Source organism: Carettochelys insculpta, chromosome 2 (assembly GCF_033958435.1).
Source record: "Carettochelys insculpta isolate YL-2023 chromosome 2, ASM3395843v1, whole genome shotgun sequence".
Classification (NCBI taxonomy): Eukaryota; Metazoa; Chordata; order Testudines; family Carettochelyidae; genus Carettochelys; species Carettochelys insculpta.
The window spans coordinates 99,120,684-99,138,597 of NC_134138.1; the positions used below are offsets into that span (position 1 = coordinate 99,120,684).

The 17,914-nt window shown below is 42.2% G+C and overlaps 1 protein-coding gene across 4 annotated transcripts in view; it reads right to left on the reverse strand.

Annotated features, from left to right (window-relative positions):
• SPIRE1 (spire type actin nucleation factor 1) overlaps positions 1-17,914 on the reverse strand; it is a 226,253-nt gene that overhangs the window by 36,366 nt on the left and 171,973 nt on the right. For all 4 annotated transcript variants that reach the window (XR_012644467.1, XR_012644466.1, XM_074987484.1 and 1 more), the window contains exons 5-8: positions 15,153-15,233; positions 14,768-14,932; positions 2,617-2,703; positions 2,041-2,170 (exon numbers count right to left, since the gene is read on the reverse strand). Coding sequence is in view for 2 of the 4 variants with exons in the window: in XM_074987484.1 (XP_074843585.1) it covers positions 2,041-2,170; positions 2,617-2,703; positions 14,768-14,932; positions 15,153-15,233 (463 nt within the window). In the remaining 2 variants the exon portion in view is untranslated. The remainder of the gene's footprint in view (positions 1-2,040; positions 2,171-2,616; positions 2,704-14,767; positions 14,933-15,152; positions 15,234-17,914) is intronic.

The following is a 17,914-nucleotide window of genomic DNA, read 5'->3' on the forward strand; positions in this document are numbered from 1 at the left end:
ACAAATTTTGCACTGCAGAAAAATGTTGATATTTCAGACAACAAATCTATTGCATCAATTTTAACGTGGAAAAGGAAAAAAAGTAACTAATGTACTTCCAACACTAGCAGCAATAGCTTTGAATGCATCACAAAATTTATTTTCTCTCTTTCTTCATGGTAATAACAATTAAGTGCCCCAGAGAAAAAACATACATTTTTAATCTACTATAGTCTGTACAATGAACCCTCATGAATCCCCTATTCACATCCAAGCATCCCATTTTTTGAGCCAGGTAACTGAGTGTTGAAAAATCTGATCGGACTGAAAGAGGTACTGTCACAAGACTTAGTTCTGCCATCAGTGCAGGAGAGGACTACAGGATCTCTTGAGGTCTCTCCCAGTCCTATAATTCTATGATTCCAAGACAGAATTCCCAAATGGAGAACATATCAGATATTAAGCCTGAACTGTTATATACTAAAACAATCAAAAGAAATCCACTCGAGGTTCTGGTGAACTTCCACAGTCTTTCAAATTAAAAAAAAAAAAAAGTCTGAGCAGGTAATAAGAGACCAATAGGTATGGAAACCATAAATGAAGTCCACAGCAGGCTCCAGAGGGTCTGCAAAACAGTATTCAGAATATCCTGATGCTAGAAAGCATCCAAGCGTCACACAGACACTTCCCCCACAAACTGTCTGAAACAACAGTGACAACAATTTTCCCCTACAGACTACAGATGGTGAATAAATAGAACCCACTTGATTTTGAATCACTTCCTTGAAACAAATGCCTCAGGCATAGATATCCTGCCAAACAGAACAACAAAGAATACAAGTGTGTGTTGTTTCTTTGAGCCACAAGACATCACTCTTTCTCTGCAGAAACCCACCTAACAAAGCTTCTCTGCGACAGTTAAATGCTTTACTCTAAAAGAAGGAAACTGGAAGCAACCCATTTAAGCTATTTGCAACATCTTTAGTCGTTTGACTTTGCTTTAGTTCAATGGTTCTGAAGCATAAGTGGTCACTGGTGAAAAACATAACACTTACATGATTTTACAATAGACCGATTGTTTCATGTAGACTGCACAAACTGTTTTGAAATACAGATTGAAATCAGCTGCTTATTGAAATTCACAAAAATGCTTACAGGGACTCCATACCTTCTATAGCTGCTGTGTCCAACACGCTGTCCCTTTGCCACATATGGTGAACTGGACACCGTGGTGTGGCAAAGCAGCCATGGGGCATGACCTCCACCCCTAGCACATGTGCCCCAAGCATGGGACAAGTGCATGGTGGCAGCGGTAGAGGTGGCTCCTCCAGTGACCCACTTGAGGCCACAGGGTGGCTCAGGGTGCGGCGGGGGGTGGGGTGGGGCTCGCAGCAGCATGACAGCTCGCGGTGGAATGGCTCTGGTGAGTCACCATCAGTTTGCGCAGAGGGTAGGGGAGGTAGGGAGCCTGGCTTGGGAGGCGATGCGTGGCTGGGTGGGGAGGGCTGTGGCAATTGTTACATTTTGTTTTGGACACCATTGTTCTACAGCAAAGTAAAGATTTATATCCAAAATGACTACAATGCTCTCAGCTGAAAAGTTCAGAAAAACAAACACAGATAATCCGTAAAGGAAGCTGAGATTAATAAAGCTGAGAGCAGGAAACAAAACAGTAAAATGAAAGGAGAAAAATGAGTGTGTATATTCGTGAATCAAACTTCTATGCCTATCAATGAGACAATCTGACGTAACACCCGCTGCATGATAATTAACATTATGGCTCTTAAAATCCTCTAATCATGACATCAGAAACCTGAAACAATCAGCCTGATCCACACATTATTTTTTAGAAATGAGAAAAAAATCATTTGAAGGTCCTAAATTTTTCTATTCCTAAGGTGATCCCAAAAGGCGCAGAGCTCTATTGAAAGGGTAACAGTTATTTTAGTCTCCATTTTAATTCAGCCTCAGTGGAAACATTGCCAATATTGGTCCTTATGTGGGGCAGTTTTTCACAAGTCCTGCTGCTCAAAACTCACGTAAGCAAAAGCAAGTACTCACCAAGCCTGTTACGCCTGATCTCATCTGGTGAGACAGGGCGCAGCTTCCTTTCTGACTTGATTTCCTCCAGTATCCTTTCATGGAGACTGCGTGGCCGTGGTGGGGTTGGTTTCAGTTTTCTTGCAGAGGCCTTGGGTATAAAAACAATGAATGTACACTCTAAGCTGTAGTCGCAGAAGATGATTCACAAGTAGGCTTTTAAACAGTAGATTACTGTGATTTTACTTTCAGTCCCTTAAAAATATGGCTAAATTCCTCACAAAGATTTTTTTTTTTTAACAAGGACATTGGAAAGAAATTTTGTAGGCACAGAAGACAATACAGTTTTACAAAGATATCAGACCTGTGAAGGATAAGTGTTAAGGTTTCAGGATTTTATAATGATCTTCCTACACAGACCAGAGATGTTAAATAGCTCTTGTGTGACACATAAGAATAAATGCATAGCAACCAACCAACCAGCATAACTTGTACTACAACACTGTTTTAAAACAAAACTTTAAAACAATTCTTGAAACACAAATACAGTGAAAAAGACCAGCCTTTCACTAGGAAGAAATACATTGGATTACATACAGGATTTAAGGGAGGTCGTGATCGGATGAAATCCAGGATTATTTCATGAGCACTCTTTTTTAATCGAGGTGGAATATCTCCATTGACCTGAAAGGAGGAAAAATAAAATAAATATTTTTATACTTTGTATTCAAATCTTTGCAAGGTAATGAGGTTATAATACCCAGAGGAAACCGGGAGAGTTTCACACATATTAAATATATCCTAAAACTGTCTTCAGTCTCAAAGACAGCAATATTCTGTATGAAATGCCTGACAAGAAGTGCGGTAGATAAGAGCATTTGGGGGTTTATAAACATGAAGAATTAGTGTTATAATAATGTTAATTCATATATTTAGGGTTAATATTTGATAAAAATCAAACATTAGAGCTTCCAGAATGTTTGTGGGAGAACTCTGGGTTCATTCCTAGGAAAATTTGTCTGTGACTGTCTTTGGAGGATAATGTGCCAACAGATCTCAAATGAACAACCATTTGAGTCCCACACAGACAAGCAACTCACGATGCTGACAATATAGTAAACTGTTTTATTGACTCTTATATTCTTCTTACAGAGAAGTTACTGAGGAGGTGGTAAAGAGGCAAGTTGGGCACTACTGAGGGCCCTGAGATTTATTTGACCTCTTGTCAGTCTTGTTTCAGACTTGGGTATGAGTGCACAGACTGTGCTAGTCCTGTTGCCTGATAATCTATTTCTGGAAATGCAAAAAGAGATCAATTGTCTATGAAGAGATGGCTGCCCTGCACTAGAGCAGAAGGGGTTAAACAGATCTTGTACGGGCTATGGCCAGAAGCCAATCAGGAGAAGGCTGATGACAGCTTGTCAGGGCTGGGCTAGGCCCTTATAAAAAGGGCTGCAGGCCAGAGGGAGCATAGTAGAAGAGAGATGGATTGGCTGCCTAATGGACACTAGGTACACGGACAGAGCAGTGCTGGGATAAACAAAGAGGCCAGCAGGGCTCCAGCTGGATTAGCACCCAGGCTCAGGGACCTGAGAGGGTGCTGGGGTGAGTTACAGAGAGGCAGACAGGAACAGGAAGAGGCAGCAAACGCCCCCTGCTTGCAACTGACGAAAGTGGCCCATTCTGACTGCAGTTTCCGCTGTGGGAAGGGGCTAGATGAAGGGCAGCAGTAGGTCACTGAGGTGAATGGCAGGCTTAGGTGAATCAGGTTCCCCCAGGAGTGGAAGAACCCAGACATGGGCACTGCCTGGCAGGCAGTATACAGAGACACAGGCACTGTGGTAGAGAAGGGACGAGGGTCCTGAGTGGTGGAGATCTCAAAAAAGAAGAGGAAATAACAAGCTGAGGCACTGCCAGAAGAGGGCGGTCTGCAGCTAAAGTGAGCTAATTCCTGAACTGACCAGCAGGCTGGGCCGCTGCAGGACTTCCAACTTGTTACACTGTCCATTCTTACTCCTTCAGGCCTAGCAACTATAGGCACCAACTCTGCGGGTGCTTCAAGGCTGGAGCACCCATGGAAAAAAATTAGCAAGTGTTTAGCACTCATCGTCATATTAGCTCACCCATAATCTGCAGTGCCTCCTGGTTGCCTTGCCAATAAACTCCCCATCTCCTTTCCACAGCCTGCTACCTGCTGCAGATCAGCTATTCTGCAACATGCAGGAGGTGCTGAGAGGAAAGGGGAGGAGCGTGGGGTTGGGGCATGCTGAGGGTGGGGGAGGGGCTCAGAGGAAAGGCTGGAGTATGGGCAGGGCCTAGGTCTGAGGAGCCCTAGGGAAAGTTGGAAGCTAGTTCCTGTGCTAACAGCTGCCATCTACCACAATGCCCACATCTGCACACTACATCTGGAGTAGATGGTGCTACTATGGAATGGCTGCACTGTGCATGTCTCAGCCTAGGTCACCTGACAGTGACAAAGTGGGTGGGTGTGAGGATTTTATTTCTCTGATTAGGTTGCATTTGTTTCCTGATTCCCTGTAGTTCACTGCAGTTTCCCTAAGTTTCACGAGGCTGCATTAGCGCATAGCGGTAATGTGAGCTACCAGGTGACACCTTTGTCCTCCTTGAAACAGGACAAGGGAGAGAGGTAGGGCTTGACCACTTTGAACTGGAAATGGGTGGTTGGAAGGCAGTTAGCTTGGATTGGGGGAGAGAAACAAAGGGGGGGCAAGGCCCCAGCTTGAGGGTCCCCTCTCCTCAAACTGGATTGTACTGACAAGTCTATACCATGCTGTGTGCCTGTTGATTAATAAACCTTCTGTTCTTCCTGCTGAGTGAAAGTCACTCCCGGCTGCGGATTGGGTGCAGGGCCTGGGAACCACCACGCTCTGTGACACTTAAAAATTCTGTTAATTTACTTGTGCTTTTAAGTATTTTGAAGTACAAACAGAGTTGGGAAGTGAACTATAAAGTTGGATAACATATCTAAAATTAATACTTGGTTCAACTAAGCCAGCAAAAAGTATAGGCTGCAAAAAGAACAGAGAAAAAAGGAAATGACTCTTTAAAGATAAGAGTTTTTCTCGTCTTTACAGCCACAAGATAATTTCTTTTTGCATACATTATTTCAAAAATACAGCAGTGCAAACACAGCCTCAGTGTCTTTCTGCAAAAGACTTAATGACAGCTGCTGCTACTGACTCATTCCATAAAGATTCCTAGAGTGGAGTCATTAGCAGTTTAGGGTTCCCGCGTTCCTTGCTCAGGGAGGCATGGAGAAAAACACTTATTGCCTAGTTGAGCCAGGCAGGTGAGCATTTCCCAGTTAATAGCCCTTCCGTTCCCTTTAAGATCCTTGGTATTTTCACTGATGTATCTTTTCTCTGTTGTTTCATTTCCTGTTTGTGTCCCCCCAATTACTTCCTTGGCTTTAATTCCCTGCTGTCTGGCAGAATGTTAAGAAGCTAAACTGTGGTATATCTATTAATGACAGGACTCTCCCACATCCTCCATATTCACTCAAAACATTAAAGAAGAAAACATTTTAATTAACGGTTTTTACTGATATTTTACGATAGGGAGAATAATATTTGAAATCAATTATATTCCCCTCACCCGTTTTTTAAAAAATGACAGTTTTCAGAGGGCATATTTCATGTGATTGGTAACGAGACACGAAGTCTTCTTCCTCCATGTCATTGGTTCAAGCTATGTTAAAGTTGGTAGTGATTGAAAGTTCTTAACATCAGACGGCTGTTTGGTGAACTGGTGATCTCAGTCCAGTCCCAATGGGACAGCTGTCCATACTACAATATAAATAATAAGTAACACTGCAGTTCTACAAGACCTTTCACCTTAGGATCTCCAAGAGCTTTACTCACTGAATTACCTTCTTATCACGCCTATATAATCAGTAGTATTAAGATCCCTATGTCACTGCTGGGAGAGCTGAAGCATCTAATTCGCTCAACTGATTTTGCTAAGGTCAGGAAGGAAATGCGCAGCAGAATAATTGATACATTTATCTGCAGCCTCTGTGGAAACACCAAAGCTCAGACTCCTGGCATTATGGAGAAGCTTTTGTCACCATTGCAAATGCAGAATTTTTTCTGTAGTCCAACTAACTTGTTTCCAAAATGGACAGTCTTTCACAAGCATTACTTATTTAAAAGTGAATATAAGACCTGGTGGTGATGAATGCCCTTACAGAAATAAGAGCCTTGACTATGGATTGGTTAAATTAGGTCAGATATGCACTGGATGAGCATATCTATGCCACACAGGCACAGAATAAAAGGGGTGCATAACCATAATTCTGTTCAGATACCAGGATGGAACAACCACATTTTGATAATTAATTAAAGTATTTCTCAAAATTACCCCAAATGTTTCTTTTGAAAAAATTAAAATGAAAGAAAAATGTTTACATTTAAAATTCTGAAGAATTCCGTATAATAGAATACAGTAAAACTAATAACAGCATCTGATTAGAAACAATGTGACCCCAGTTTAGAAGATCTACCGGAAATGTAAACAACCACACAGCAAGAACACAGTGAGAAGAAAACATATGAAAGAAGGCTTCCCGCACTTGCTTTCAGCCCACCACTTTTACAGTCAATAAACAAATATGATTTGCAAATAAACATGATTGCAAATGGCAAGTCAGAGCCTGAATGGTTATGGTGATACTAAATGAAAAAAACATTATAATTGACATTCACGAGAATTATTTCATGCAGCAATTGAAATGAAGCTAAGCTATCTCAACACAGCTATAACTAAGGAACACTTCAGAAAAAGCAAAGTAAAATAGGGCTTGACTACACCACCTCCCCTACTTCGAAGTGAGGATGGTAAGTAGGGTGTTGGGAGTTTATTAATGAAGTGCTGCACCGCGTATGCAGCACTTCATTAAGCAAATTCCACCCCCTGCAGCAACTTCGAAGTGTTAAACTTCAAAGTGCCGGCTCGCGTCTAGCCACGGTTCACCGGCCGGTACTTCGAAGTGCCAGGGCAACTTTGAAGGGCCTTTACTCCTCAAAATTTTACATTAACACTTTGAAGTTGCTGCAGGGGGGAATGTGCTCAATGAAATGCTGCATATACACTGTAGCACTTCATTAATAAACTCCCAACACCCTACTTACCTACCTCCCTTCAAAGCAGGGAGGTAATGTAGACGCAGCCATACTGTATCCAACTGACAATGCATTATTCAACTTACACTATCGTTTTAATTATACAGAAAATTATAGTTGAAGTGAAATTGAACCAATGCCATGAGCTGACCACAAGTGAGGTGTGCTACATCGTTTGTAAAACAGCCATTTCAGCCCTCACATGAAAACATATCCACCATGAGAAATTCCTACTGTGAAGCTAAAACACAATATGTAAACGCCAAAATAAAATACAAGTCCACAGGATGGAGAGCTCTGAAAAATTCACATTTCATCATCTTCTCCTTGTTATTCCATGAATACAGTATTTCCTTTCTGTAAACACAATTAAGCCACAAGATTCTGTATGTATTTTCTGTGTACGTATTATAGATGTATACCAATGAGTACAGTTAACATTGCCTGACACTTTCCATTATCAGGCTCTCTGTATTCTGACTCCCCTTGTGCACAGGCATTCTAACAGTATGTGGTGATGCAGCTTAAGACTATTTCCCCCTCCACAGGGCTCCTGCCTCTCTAAGCGCATAAGGACAGTGACTTAGGAAAGATTCAGGGTTGTCATGAAGGAGGCTGTTACCTCTGTGCTCCCTCATTTACTGAAGTGGCAAGAGTGTGTGGTAAAAAAGGCAGAAACTGCAGAAGAAAGAATGATGTCACTATGATGGCAGCTGAATGACAAACTGGAGAACTGCATCCTGTCTCTGCCTTTGCCACAGTTTCTATGTGATGCTGGACAAGACACATTAACCCAGCTTTTCATAGGCAGCTATTAATTGTGTGTTCCTTATTTTACAATTGTCCTGATGGCTCTGATTTACATAAGGGCTAAGAATTCACAGCTGCAATTCATGTCTTTGGGAGGTCTGCTCTGAACATAAAAAGTGCTATCAAATGCTAAGTACGATGAAATATCATGTCCTGTTAATACTGAACACACAAAATTAGTTAATCCTTTTGATAACTTTGACTTTAATCTGTATGGTTCAATCCCCCATGTATAAAATGAGGATAATATAAACACCTCACAGGCTATTATGATTATAGGTTCATTAATTCTGTACGTAATTAATGCTCAGACTTCTAAAGGTATTTAGGCATTGATCAGCTCAGCATTGCAAGGCCTAAATGACTGAGGCTAGGTCTACACTAGCCACAGAAGATTGAATGCTTAGGCATGTTCCAGGATCAATGTCGAACCCGAAACTGTTAAGGACTGTCGGTGGGAGGAGAGCTCCTGTCAACATTCTGCAGTGAGAACAGGGACCAATGTTGACGGCTGCATAATCAATTTTAGGTATGCAACTTGTGTACCTAAAATTGTGTAGCAGCCATCGATATTCCCAGTAAGTGTAGTCATAGCCTTAGATTGGCTAAGTCCCATTTTCCAAAGTGACTTTGGCACCTAAGCCTACTTCCTTCCCATTGTTTCAATTCACTTTAATCATAATTTTTGCTACGTGTATGTTTTGACTTACAGGAAGAAAAATAATCCCATTCCCCCTCACTACTTTTCACTTCAGATATGGGACTCTTGTTTTTGCTTCTAGTCTAGAGAGACACGACAGCTTTCTTTGCTAGGAATATATATATTTAGCCATGGCCCATGATATGCTATTAAAAGATGCTGTACTCAGGAGTACAACTGAACTTGGAAGGACCTGTGAATGCTTCAGGCTTCAGTGAATTTAATTTCCTATCAAACTGCATCCATGTTATTATACAATTTTCTGCATAGAAACTCTTTGTGCATGCTCAGCAGCAAAACACAAACTGCTTGCTGGAAACGTGATCAGAAGAAACTAGTTCTTTTTCCACCAGTAAATTGTAATCAGACAAAGCTCACAAAAGCGTCACAGACAGTGCCATAGGTTTTGTACCTGAAGTAGATTCTAATCCCAATTCACTTTTTAGGCTTATGTATCCAAAAGGGGCATTAGACAACCTGCCTATTGTTTTCCACAGATGAGAGAAACAGGACAGAAATGGATGCCTGCAGACATACCGCACACAGCTAGCATCTGGATGTCAGAAAAAACAGCTGTGCCTTCAACACCAACCAAACACAAAAAATCTTTTGAGGAGAGGTAGCTGCTACCTTGCCAGGAGTCAACTCAGAGGCTGTGCTGGCAGAACGTGAACTGGAATATGCTCTAGGGTTCCTACTCAAACAAAATTACTGTACTGAATACATGTATTACATGAAAAGTAAAGTGCCCTCCAGGTTTTGTTTTTCTTTTGCTGTAGCTAACATTTAAAGTAACACAGCTCTCTGAATCATTAACTGTAAGATAGACATAATTCCTATTTATGTAATTATATTATCCTCATCACCAGAGAGTCTCATTAGCAGCAACGACTGCAGGAAAAACTTAAAACTGATAGTAACAGAGTGGTAGCCATGTTAGCCTATATTCTGACAAAACAACCAAGCTGTCATGCAGCACCTTAAAGACTAACAAAAAAATTTATTAAGTGATGAGCTTTCCCCGGGGCTGCCCCACTTCTTCAGATCCGGAGATATGCAGAACAGCATGGACGATTTTATAACACAGAGATAGAAAAAACTTTTGAAATAAAAACTGACACATCACATACATAGGACTGAAAGGTGCAGCGAAGGGTGGGGAGGAAGGGAGATCTCAGGAAGGACAGTTAGGCCGCATCTACATTGCCCCACCCTTTTGAGAGGGGCATGCAAATGCAGCTGATCAAAATGCAAATGATGTGCTGATTTGCGTATCTGATGTCTCATTTGAATAACGGCAGATGCTCACTGTTCCGGAAGTGCTGTTTTCGAAAGCCAAAACAGCCATGTAGACAGGGTTCCTTTTAAAGGAAGCCCTCTTTCGAAAGCACCCTTCTTCCTGAAATAAATTAGGGAATGATAATAGGAGCTGGGGCACCAGGTAAAGCAGTACTTGACTCGAATCCACATCTCAGGATGTTAGCAGCAGATGTGTAGTCTGGGAGGTGGCCAATGGCAGAATGCCCAAAAAAGGACACAGACAGGTAACCTGCTCTGGTGATTCTCTAGTTGGGACCTGCTCTCACACAGGAGGAACAGTGGATTTCCCTTCACATGGGCAAGGGTATAAAGGGGACCTTGAGGCTCCTCCATTTTTCTTCAGTCTTCAACCCAGATCATCACTTCAGGAATGTCTGTGATATGAACTGAACCTGGAAGGACCGCTCACCCAGCCTAACAAAATGTACTCCAGAGACTTTTATTAGAGCAGCCTATTCCATCTGCTGCAGCCTATTCCATCTGCTGCAGCCTGCATCAAGAACTTTGGGATCGATGTATCTTAATGATTGCTTTAACAATTTTACTCTCACCTTATTGTTTCTTTTTATTATTAAACTTTTAGATTTCAGATTCTAAAAGACTGACACAGTGTGCTGTTTTGAGTAAGATCTAAATATATATTGACCTGGAAATGTGGCTGGTCCTTTAGGACTGGAAGAATCTGTGTGAGTTTGGTGAGACTGCTTTATATAACCGCTCACCTGTGTAAGGAGGGATATTGGTTGTTCCTTGGTTGTGGCACAAGAGAAACTGGAGTGCTGAGGGATTTGCTTGCGTGACTTCTTGCTGGACAGAGACACAATGGAGGTGCTCTTTGTGAATTGTTTGTTGTGCCTTATAGGGAGGATACCCAGCTTAGGACTGTAAGTAACCCTGTTTTAAGCAATTTTCCCTGGTTTAGCTCTCTGAGCTGTGCTGAGAGAAACCTCTTATATTACAGCAAGTGAGACGAAAGCCCTGCAATTTACATTTAAATGTATTTGTAATTTAAAAATGCATTCACTTAAAGTTTGGGTGCTCCAACTGTTTTTCTCCATTTTCAAATTTTTTCCATAATCTGATCAAGCTAACTGTGAGTAAATGAATTCCTCTTCTACTGCTTCAGATTATGTAGCCTCTGAAGGACACTGACCTAAGTAACCACAACCACTACAATGCTGAAATCATGTTTTCTGATGTTATACACTATATCTCAACAATTCAGTACACAGGAGCATCATCTGCGAGATAGGATTGCCAGACGTCTACTTTGCAATTGGTATGCTTAGTTGAAAAAGGAAAGTGGTGGCTCCACTTAGCACCACTGACCAGGCTGTTAGAAGTGTTAACAGGTGTGTTGTGAACAAGACACGAGAAGTCATTCTCCCGCTCTACTCTGCGCTGGTTAGGCCTCAGCTGGAGTATTGTGTCCAGTTCTGGGCACCGCAGTTCAGGAAGGATGTGGAGAAATTGGAGAGGGTCCAGAGGAGAGCAACGAGAATGATCAAAGGTCTAGAGAACAAGACCTATGAAGAAAGGCTGAAAGAACTGGGCTTGTTTAGTTTAGAAAAGAGAAGGTTGAGGGGGGACATGATAGCAGTTTTCAGGTATCTAAACGGGTGTCATAAGGCAGAGGGAGGGAACTTGTTCTTCCTTGCCTCTGAGGATAGAACAAGAGGCAATGGACTGAAATTGCAGCAGGGGAGGTTCAGGTTGGACATTAGGAAAAAGTTCCTAACTGTCAGGGTGATCAAACACTGGAACGAATTGCCAAGGGAGGTGGTAGAATCTCCATCACTGGAGATATTTAAGAAGAGGTTAGATAGATGGCTTTCAGGGATGGTCTAGAAAGTGCTTGGTTCTGCCGTGAGGGCAGGGGGCTGGACTCGATGGCCTCTCCAGGTCCCTTCCAGTCCTACTCTTCTCTGATTCTAAGTCCAGTAAGTGGCAAAGCAGGGCAAAGAAGACTGTTGCCTGCTGTTGCTCCTAGAAGCAGTGGCATGTCCGTCCCTAGTTCCTATGTGAAGGCGCAGGCAGGGGGCTCCTCACACTACCCCTATCCTCAGTATTGCCTCTGCAACTCCCATTGGCTGGGAACCATGGCTAGTGGGAACTGCGGGGGCAGTGGTCACGGACAGGGTGAAGCGCAGAGGGGGAACATGCTGCTGTTTCTGGGAGCTGCTGGAAGTGGGCACCACCTGGAGCCTGCACCTCTGGGTACCCCCCGGCTCCAGCTCACATCTCCAGCCATAATCCCCCTCCTGTACTCTGAAATCTTCGATCCCACCCTGTAGCAACCTCCTGCACCCAACCCCTCTTCCTCTCCCCAGAGCCCATGCCTCCCGAGGGAGCCCCCACCCTGCCTCCCCAGGCTTGATTCCCCTCCTGTCATTCAAACCCCTCCATCCAAGCCCTGAGCCCCTCCTGCAGCCCAACCTCTCAGCTCCAGTCCCTTCCCAGAGCCCAAACTCCCAGCCACAGCCCTTACCCCCACCTTGTGCCCCAGCCCGGATTCCCCTCCTGCCCTTTGAACCCCTCAGTCACAGACACGAGCATTGTCCTGCACCCCAGCCCCCTTCCACACCCTGAACTCCTCAATTCTGGCCCCAGCCTGGAGCCTCCCACTCCAGGCTGGAGCCCTCACCCCCTCCTGCACCTGTCTCCTGAGCCAGCCCAGTGAGTGAGGTGGGGAGAGAGTGAGCAACAGAGGGAATGGGGGGATGGAGTGAGGGGGCAGGGCAGGGCAGTGCCTTGGATGAGAAGCAGGGCAGGGGATGGGACTAGGGTGTTCAGTTTTACAAGAGTAGGAAATTGGCAGTCCTATTAGACTATAGTCAGGATAAACTGTATCTTCTCAAAATAAGAACCCATTAAAATAGGCAGAGAAAATGAATAAATAAGAAAAAATAACCGATGAATCTATTAAATCATAAGGATTATGGTGGGGAAAAGGTCACCACTCCAGCCAAGGGGGCTTAAAGAGCTCCTTTGGATACCAATCTGGCACCCTTATGAGCCATGTCAACCCTGAAGATGGGCCTTAAAAGGAAGCTCCAAGACCAATCCAGGATGGCATGCTGAGGTAACCAGAACAGGAACCAACTCTCTAGCCACAGAACTAGAGAGCACCTTTATCACAAAAGCTGCTCAATAGCATATGCTAACTGATACGTCTGGAGAAGTGGAGTGACTATCTTTGCTTTGTTTTCCTTTTTTCAGGACACTCAGACCTCTCAGGGAGTTAGGGACCCCAAAGCCCTTTACAGAAGCTATTTACTCTAGCCTTGAGGGGTTCATGCAGACCATTTTGTGGGATGCAGGATTATTTTGCTTGCCTTTTTCATTCAGACTGCTTTTTGCCTGCAGAAGCAGGCCTTCCTCCAGAGGTATACCCCAAACTCCAAATCAGCTCTACAGCCATGTCCATATCCAAGGAAGAATACGTAGAGAGGAGAGAGTACCTACCTTGTCCCAAAGATACAATCTATGACCTATAATATGTCACACTCACATGACAGTAGTGCACAACCACATATAACAAGAATAACTATGTCGATTTCCCTATCTGTAAGCACACTCGCCCACCCACTGGATAGCTGCATGGATGGATGAGGTGATGTTCACAGGTCACTATGAACCACATAAAGCACTGCATGAGTGCGAGTGATTATTATGAAAAACCAGTTGGTTCATCAATAGATTCCAGATTATCATACATAATCACAATGACATATTACAAGGAGTGGCTATTTCCATTCTATTACACATGCCAGTCTGTTGAGGTTGGGATGGGATAGTGACAGGAAAGAATCAGAAGCCATCGTGTGTGTGTGTGTATGTGTGTGTGTGTGTGTGTGAGAGAGAGAGAGAGACCAACCCCCAATTAATTTTTCTGTGGGTAAATGGCCCCTGACAGAAGAAAGGTTCCCAACCCCTGTTTTACAAGACCATTATATGAAGCAGGTGAAATAGGAGGACTGGGAGGTTCAAAGACATATATTCAAAGACAAGAAGTAGTGGTCCTAATACAGAAAGTGCATCTTGCTGACAGTCACTCCTGAGTTGTACGTTAGTGTCTGGAAAGTAAATCCGTGATATTTGGAAGCTTGCCTCCATGTCTCAGTTTGTTCTCCTGATTCCAAACACCATTGCATTGTACTGAAAACAGTACAGTTTTTATTAAATCTGAAGACTTCAAGGGGATGTATTTGATTCCCGCAAGGTATAATTCCTGAGTTTTAGACTTGACTCTCCTACAACAATAATTTATGCTTGCAGATATTTTAGGCTTTTCTTTTTTATGACCATCTCGATGCCATTTTCATGGATTTAACACCCTTTCAAAGTATCATTGGCCAAGCAGCTCTGAAGTAACACATAGCTTTACAAAATTATGTTACGACCTGTTAGTAATGTATTCCACAGTATGAACAGCCAAACAGAAATTCAGATTGACTGGACAGGACAGAAAGACTGTTAACCTGAATTTTAACGTAACCAGCATGACAGCACAAAATCAATTTATTCAAGTATAGCTAAGCTAGGTTTCCTGTCTCTTGAAACTTTTCAGTTCCTGTCACCTGAAATTAAGGTGTACCATATTTCTATGGATGCACTTTTTCTTAATTAAAATACAAAGTTTAGGATCCAGCAATGCTGTAAAAACAATGTAAGAACAACTACATGGGTGAAGTAACAATTCTGGATTTCCCTGAAAGCAAAGTGCAAGTTATGGTGACCGTACAGGGTTTATCACAATGGTATTCTTTGAACTCACCATAACTTTCCTTAAGGTATAGCGTTTTGATCTAATGTCATCCATGAGCATCTCATAAGGTGTGAGTTGATATTCTATTGGAAGTGGGTTATACTGACGCTCTTGAACCTTCTTAAGCTTAACACCATTCCGCAAATCTCTCATCACCTGAACCCAAAAGCGGGCCTGAAGAACCAATGGAGACAAATACATGGTAAGTCTGGTTGTGGAGTGAATTTTCATTGGGAACAACTTCATTTTATATATAAAAATAATGTTCTCATCACCACAGTTTTTTTTTTTTAAACAGAAAGCAGGTGACAATAAGCAAATGGCTTAAGAACATCAAAATTTCTTCATCAAAATATATGATATTGGGAATGATGGCAAATGACTACAGCATTACCCAGTCAGCATTTTTCAAATCATCAAGGTCTGTGCTGGATTCATCACTCTCTTTGTCCATTTCCTGAATCTTCTTCAGATTCTGTCAATTAAAAGCAATACAGGAGGTATGATGTATCAGAACATAAAATGGAATTTAAATAAATCTGGAAGGATATAATAGAGTGTAGTTTCTTCTGCATCTGTTCATCTTTCACAATCTACATGGTGGATAGTCTATAGAATATTTTCAGAATATGTACAGCAGATTAGAAATTAGACTTCGGATACTGTTAATGAAAGCGTGTCCTTCTATATATTACAAGGATTCATAAATGCTGGAGAGGATGTGAAGAAATAGGATCTTTTTGCACATATTGTGGGAATAACATAAAAATAGTATTTGGGAGGAAAAAATAGAATTTTCAAAATAGCTGAAGACAGACTACTCAGAGAACTCATAGTAATGATATTACAATTCAATCCAAACGTGGTTATTGACCTGGGAAAGTACTCACTGATCACACAAATTCCTGCAAGTAGCCAGAGCCATGCTAGTTTATTTTTTGAAAAAAAATATAAGATTCATCTAATATTAGCAGCATGGAAAAGTCAAGTCTGTGAACTCTTTTCAATGAAAAAAAAATGACAGTTTAAATGAAGCAGACTGTAAAATAAATAGTTTTGGGGAATTTGAAGAAAATACACAGATAATGAAAAGGATCTCAAAAGGATCTTTCAAAGGTAACAAATACAGGATATGAGTAAGATTTCTTAATACTAGTGTGGAAAATTAATGCACATCAATAATAATAAAATAAAAAGTTTTAACAAAGAAAATATCCCTCCACAATGTAAGCAAAGTTTATTAAATAAAAAGGCAAACTTTCAGACTCTGACTACAGTAAGAACAGTGACTGAATGTTACAGTAGGTCACAGAGTGGAGGTACTAAGACCACCTAATATTAAAACAAATATATTAAATTCAAGACTTAAATAAATGGATTCTGTGCACTTATTGAAATACTCTCATATTATACATACACAATACCCAAAAATCATACATTTATATAGAATACAACTTTTTGCTTCTAAACTAAATGCCTGTGAAACAGAATAACAAAAACTATGGAAACTCGCTATGTTATTTTTACAGATAGTTTCAGAACAAATCTGCACTTTAACAGGGTTTTATGTACACTTTTGCATTGTTTATTCCTGCATTTTCATGGAATGTAACTTGCCCAAAACTATTGTTCACTAAACCTCTTGAGTTTATGTTAGGAGAGTAAATCAATAAGTTACAGACCTGGAAACGTTTAAATTATTTTGTATGCAGCACAGAAATATTTGTCCTCCCTTCTGATCTGACGATGTAATTAAGCCAACATAACACACTTAGGTGCTCCCACAATGGAAGTGATCAACAAAGAGACTCCAGGTCTGCTTTTTTTTTAAACAAAATTTACAAAAAGAGGTTAAAAATATAATTTTCTCTTTATTGTATATCCCATTGAAACGGCTACATTTTAAAAAAATATTTGGCCTAAACCTCAGAAGCATCGCAGACTGACATATCACATGGTTCCTTAGAATTTTTAAAAATTATTTTGTTACAAAGTATTTTGGAGAGCATACAGGATAGCAATTGCTTACTACTAACTTTAATATAACACAACAGCAGACTTACTTTTACACTCAAGTTCTTAACATACTAATGGCCTCTCTTTTAATTACATAAATTATAGGCAAGCTCCTGAAAATCTATATAACTTCTATGACTCAAAATCTAATGGCCAAGCCCTGAGTATCTGGGATAAGTATAGGACAAGGTAGGTTTTTGGGAAAGAAATTAAATTTAGAAGATATTAGTGTTCTTCTAGTTGTTCTGAAAACTCTTATCTCACTCTGTAATCTCACTCATTGGTTCAGATTCAGCTTGCCTCATTCATGGATACTGACTATTCTTTAAGGCTACATCTACACTAGAAACATTTGTCTACAGAAGTTACTGTCAGAAGAGATGTTTCAACAAAACTTCTGTTGACAGACTGTCTACACATAAAAACAGATGGATCTTTTGATCCGCACTGTTGACAAAAGAGCCCCACCCCACTGCCCGGAGCATCTTACACAGCCTTTTTTGTTAACTGTTTATGTCAACAAAATACATTTTAGCTGCGTCTACATGTGCTGGCTACTTCGAAGTAGCCGCGCCAACTTCGAAATAGCGCCTGCCATGTCTACATGTGGCGGGTGCTATTTCGAAGTTGACATCGACGTAAGGCGGTGAGACGTCGAAGTCGCTAACCTCATGAGGAGATGGGAATAACGCCCTACTTCGACGTTGAACGTCGAAGTAGGGCACGTGTAGCCGATGAGTGTCCCGCAACATCGAAACAGTGGGGTCCGCCATGGCGGCCATCAGCTGAGGGGTTGAGAGACCCTCTCTCAACCCCTGAGCTCGATGGTCACCGCGTGCTTGATGGTCGCCCCTTAAAGGTCCCTGCCCCCTGCCTTCCTGTGCAGGAAGCTGAGAGAGCGTGCAGGCAGCAGCACAGCCACGCGGCCAGCCTGCACGCCCCTCTGCAACCCACAGACACCCCCCCCACTGCGATGGCCGCCCGCCAGCCCCCCAAGCGACCCCAGGGCACCCCCTCCAAGAGGAGCCAGGGCTCCCAGGCTGGCAGCCAGCCCAGGAAGAGGCAGTGGGGCCCCTCCTGGACGGAGGCCAAGCTTCGGGACCTGCTGGGGCTCTGGAGTGAAGAGGAGGTGCTCCAGGT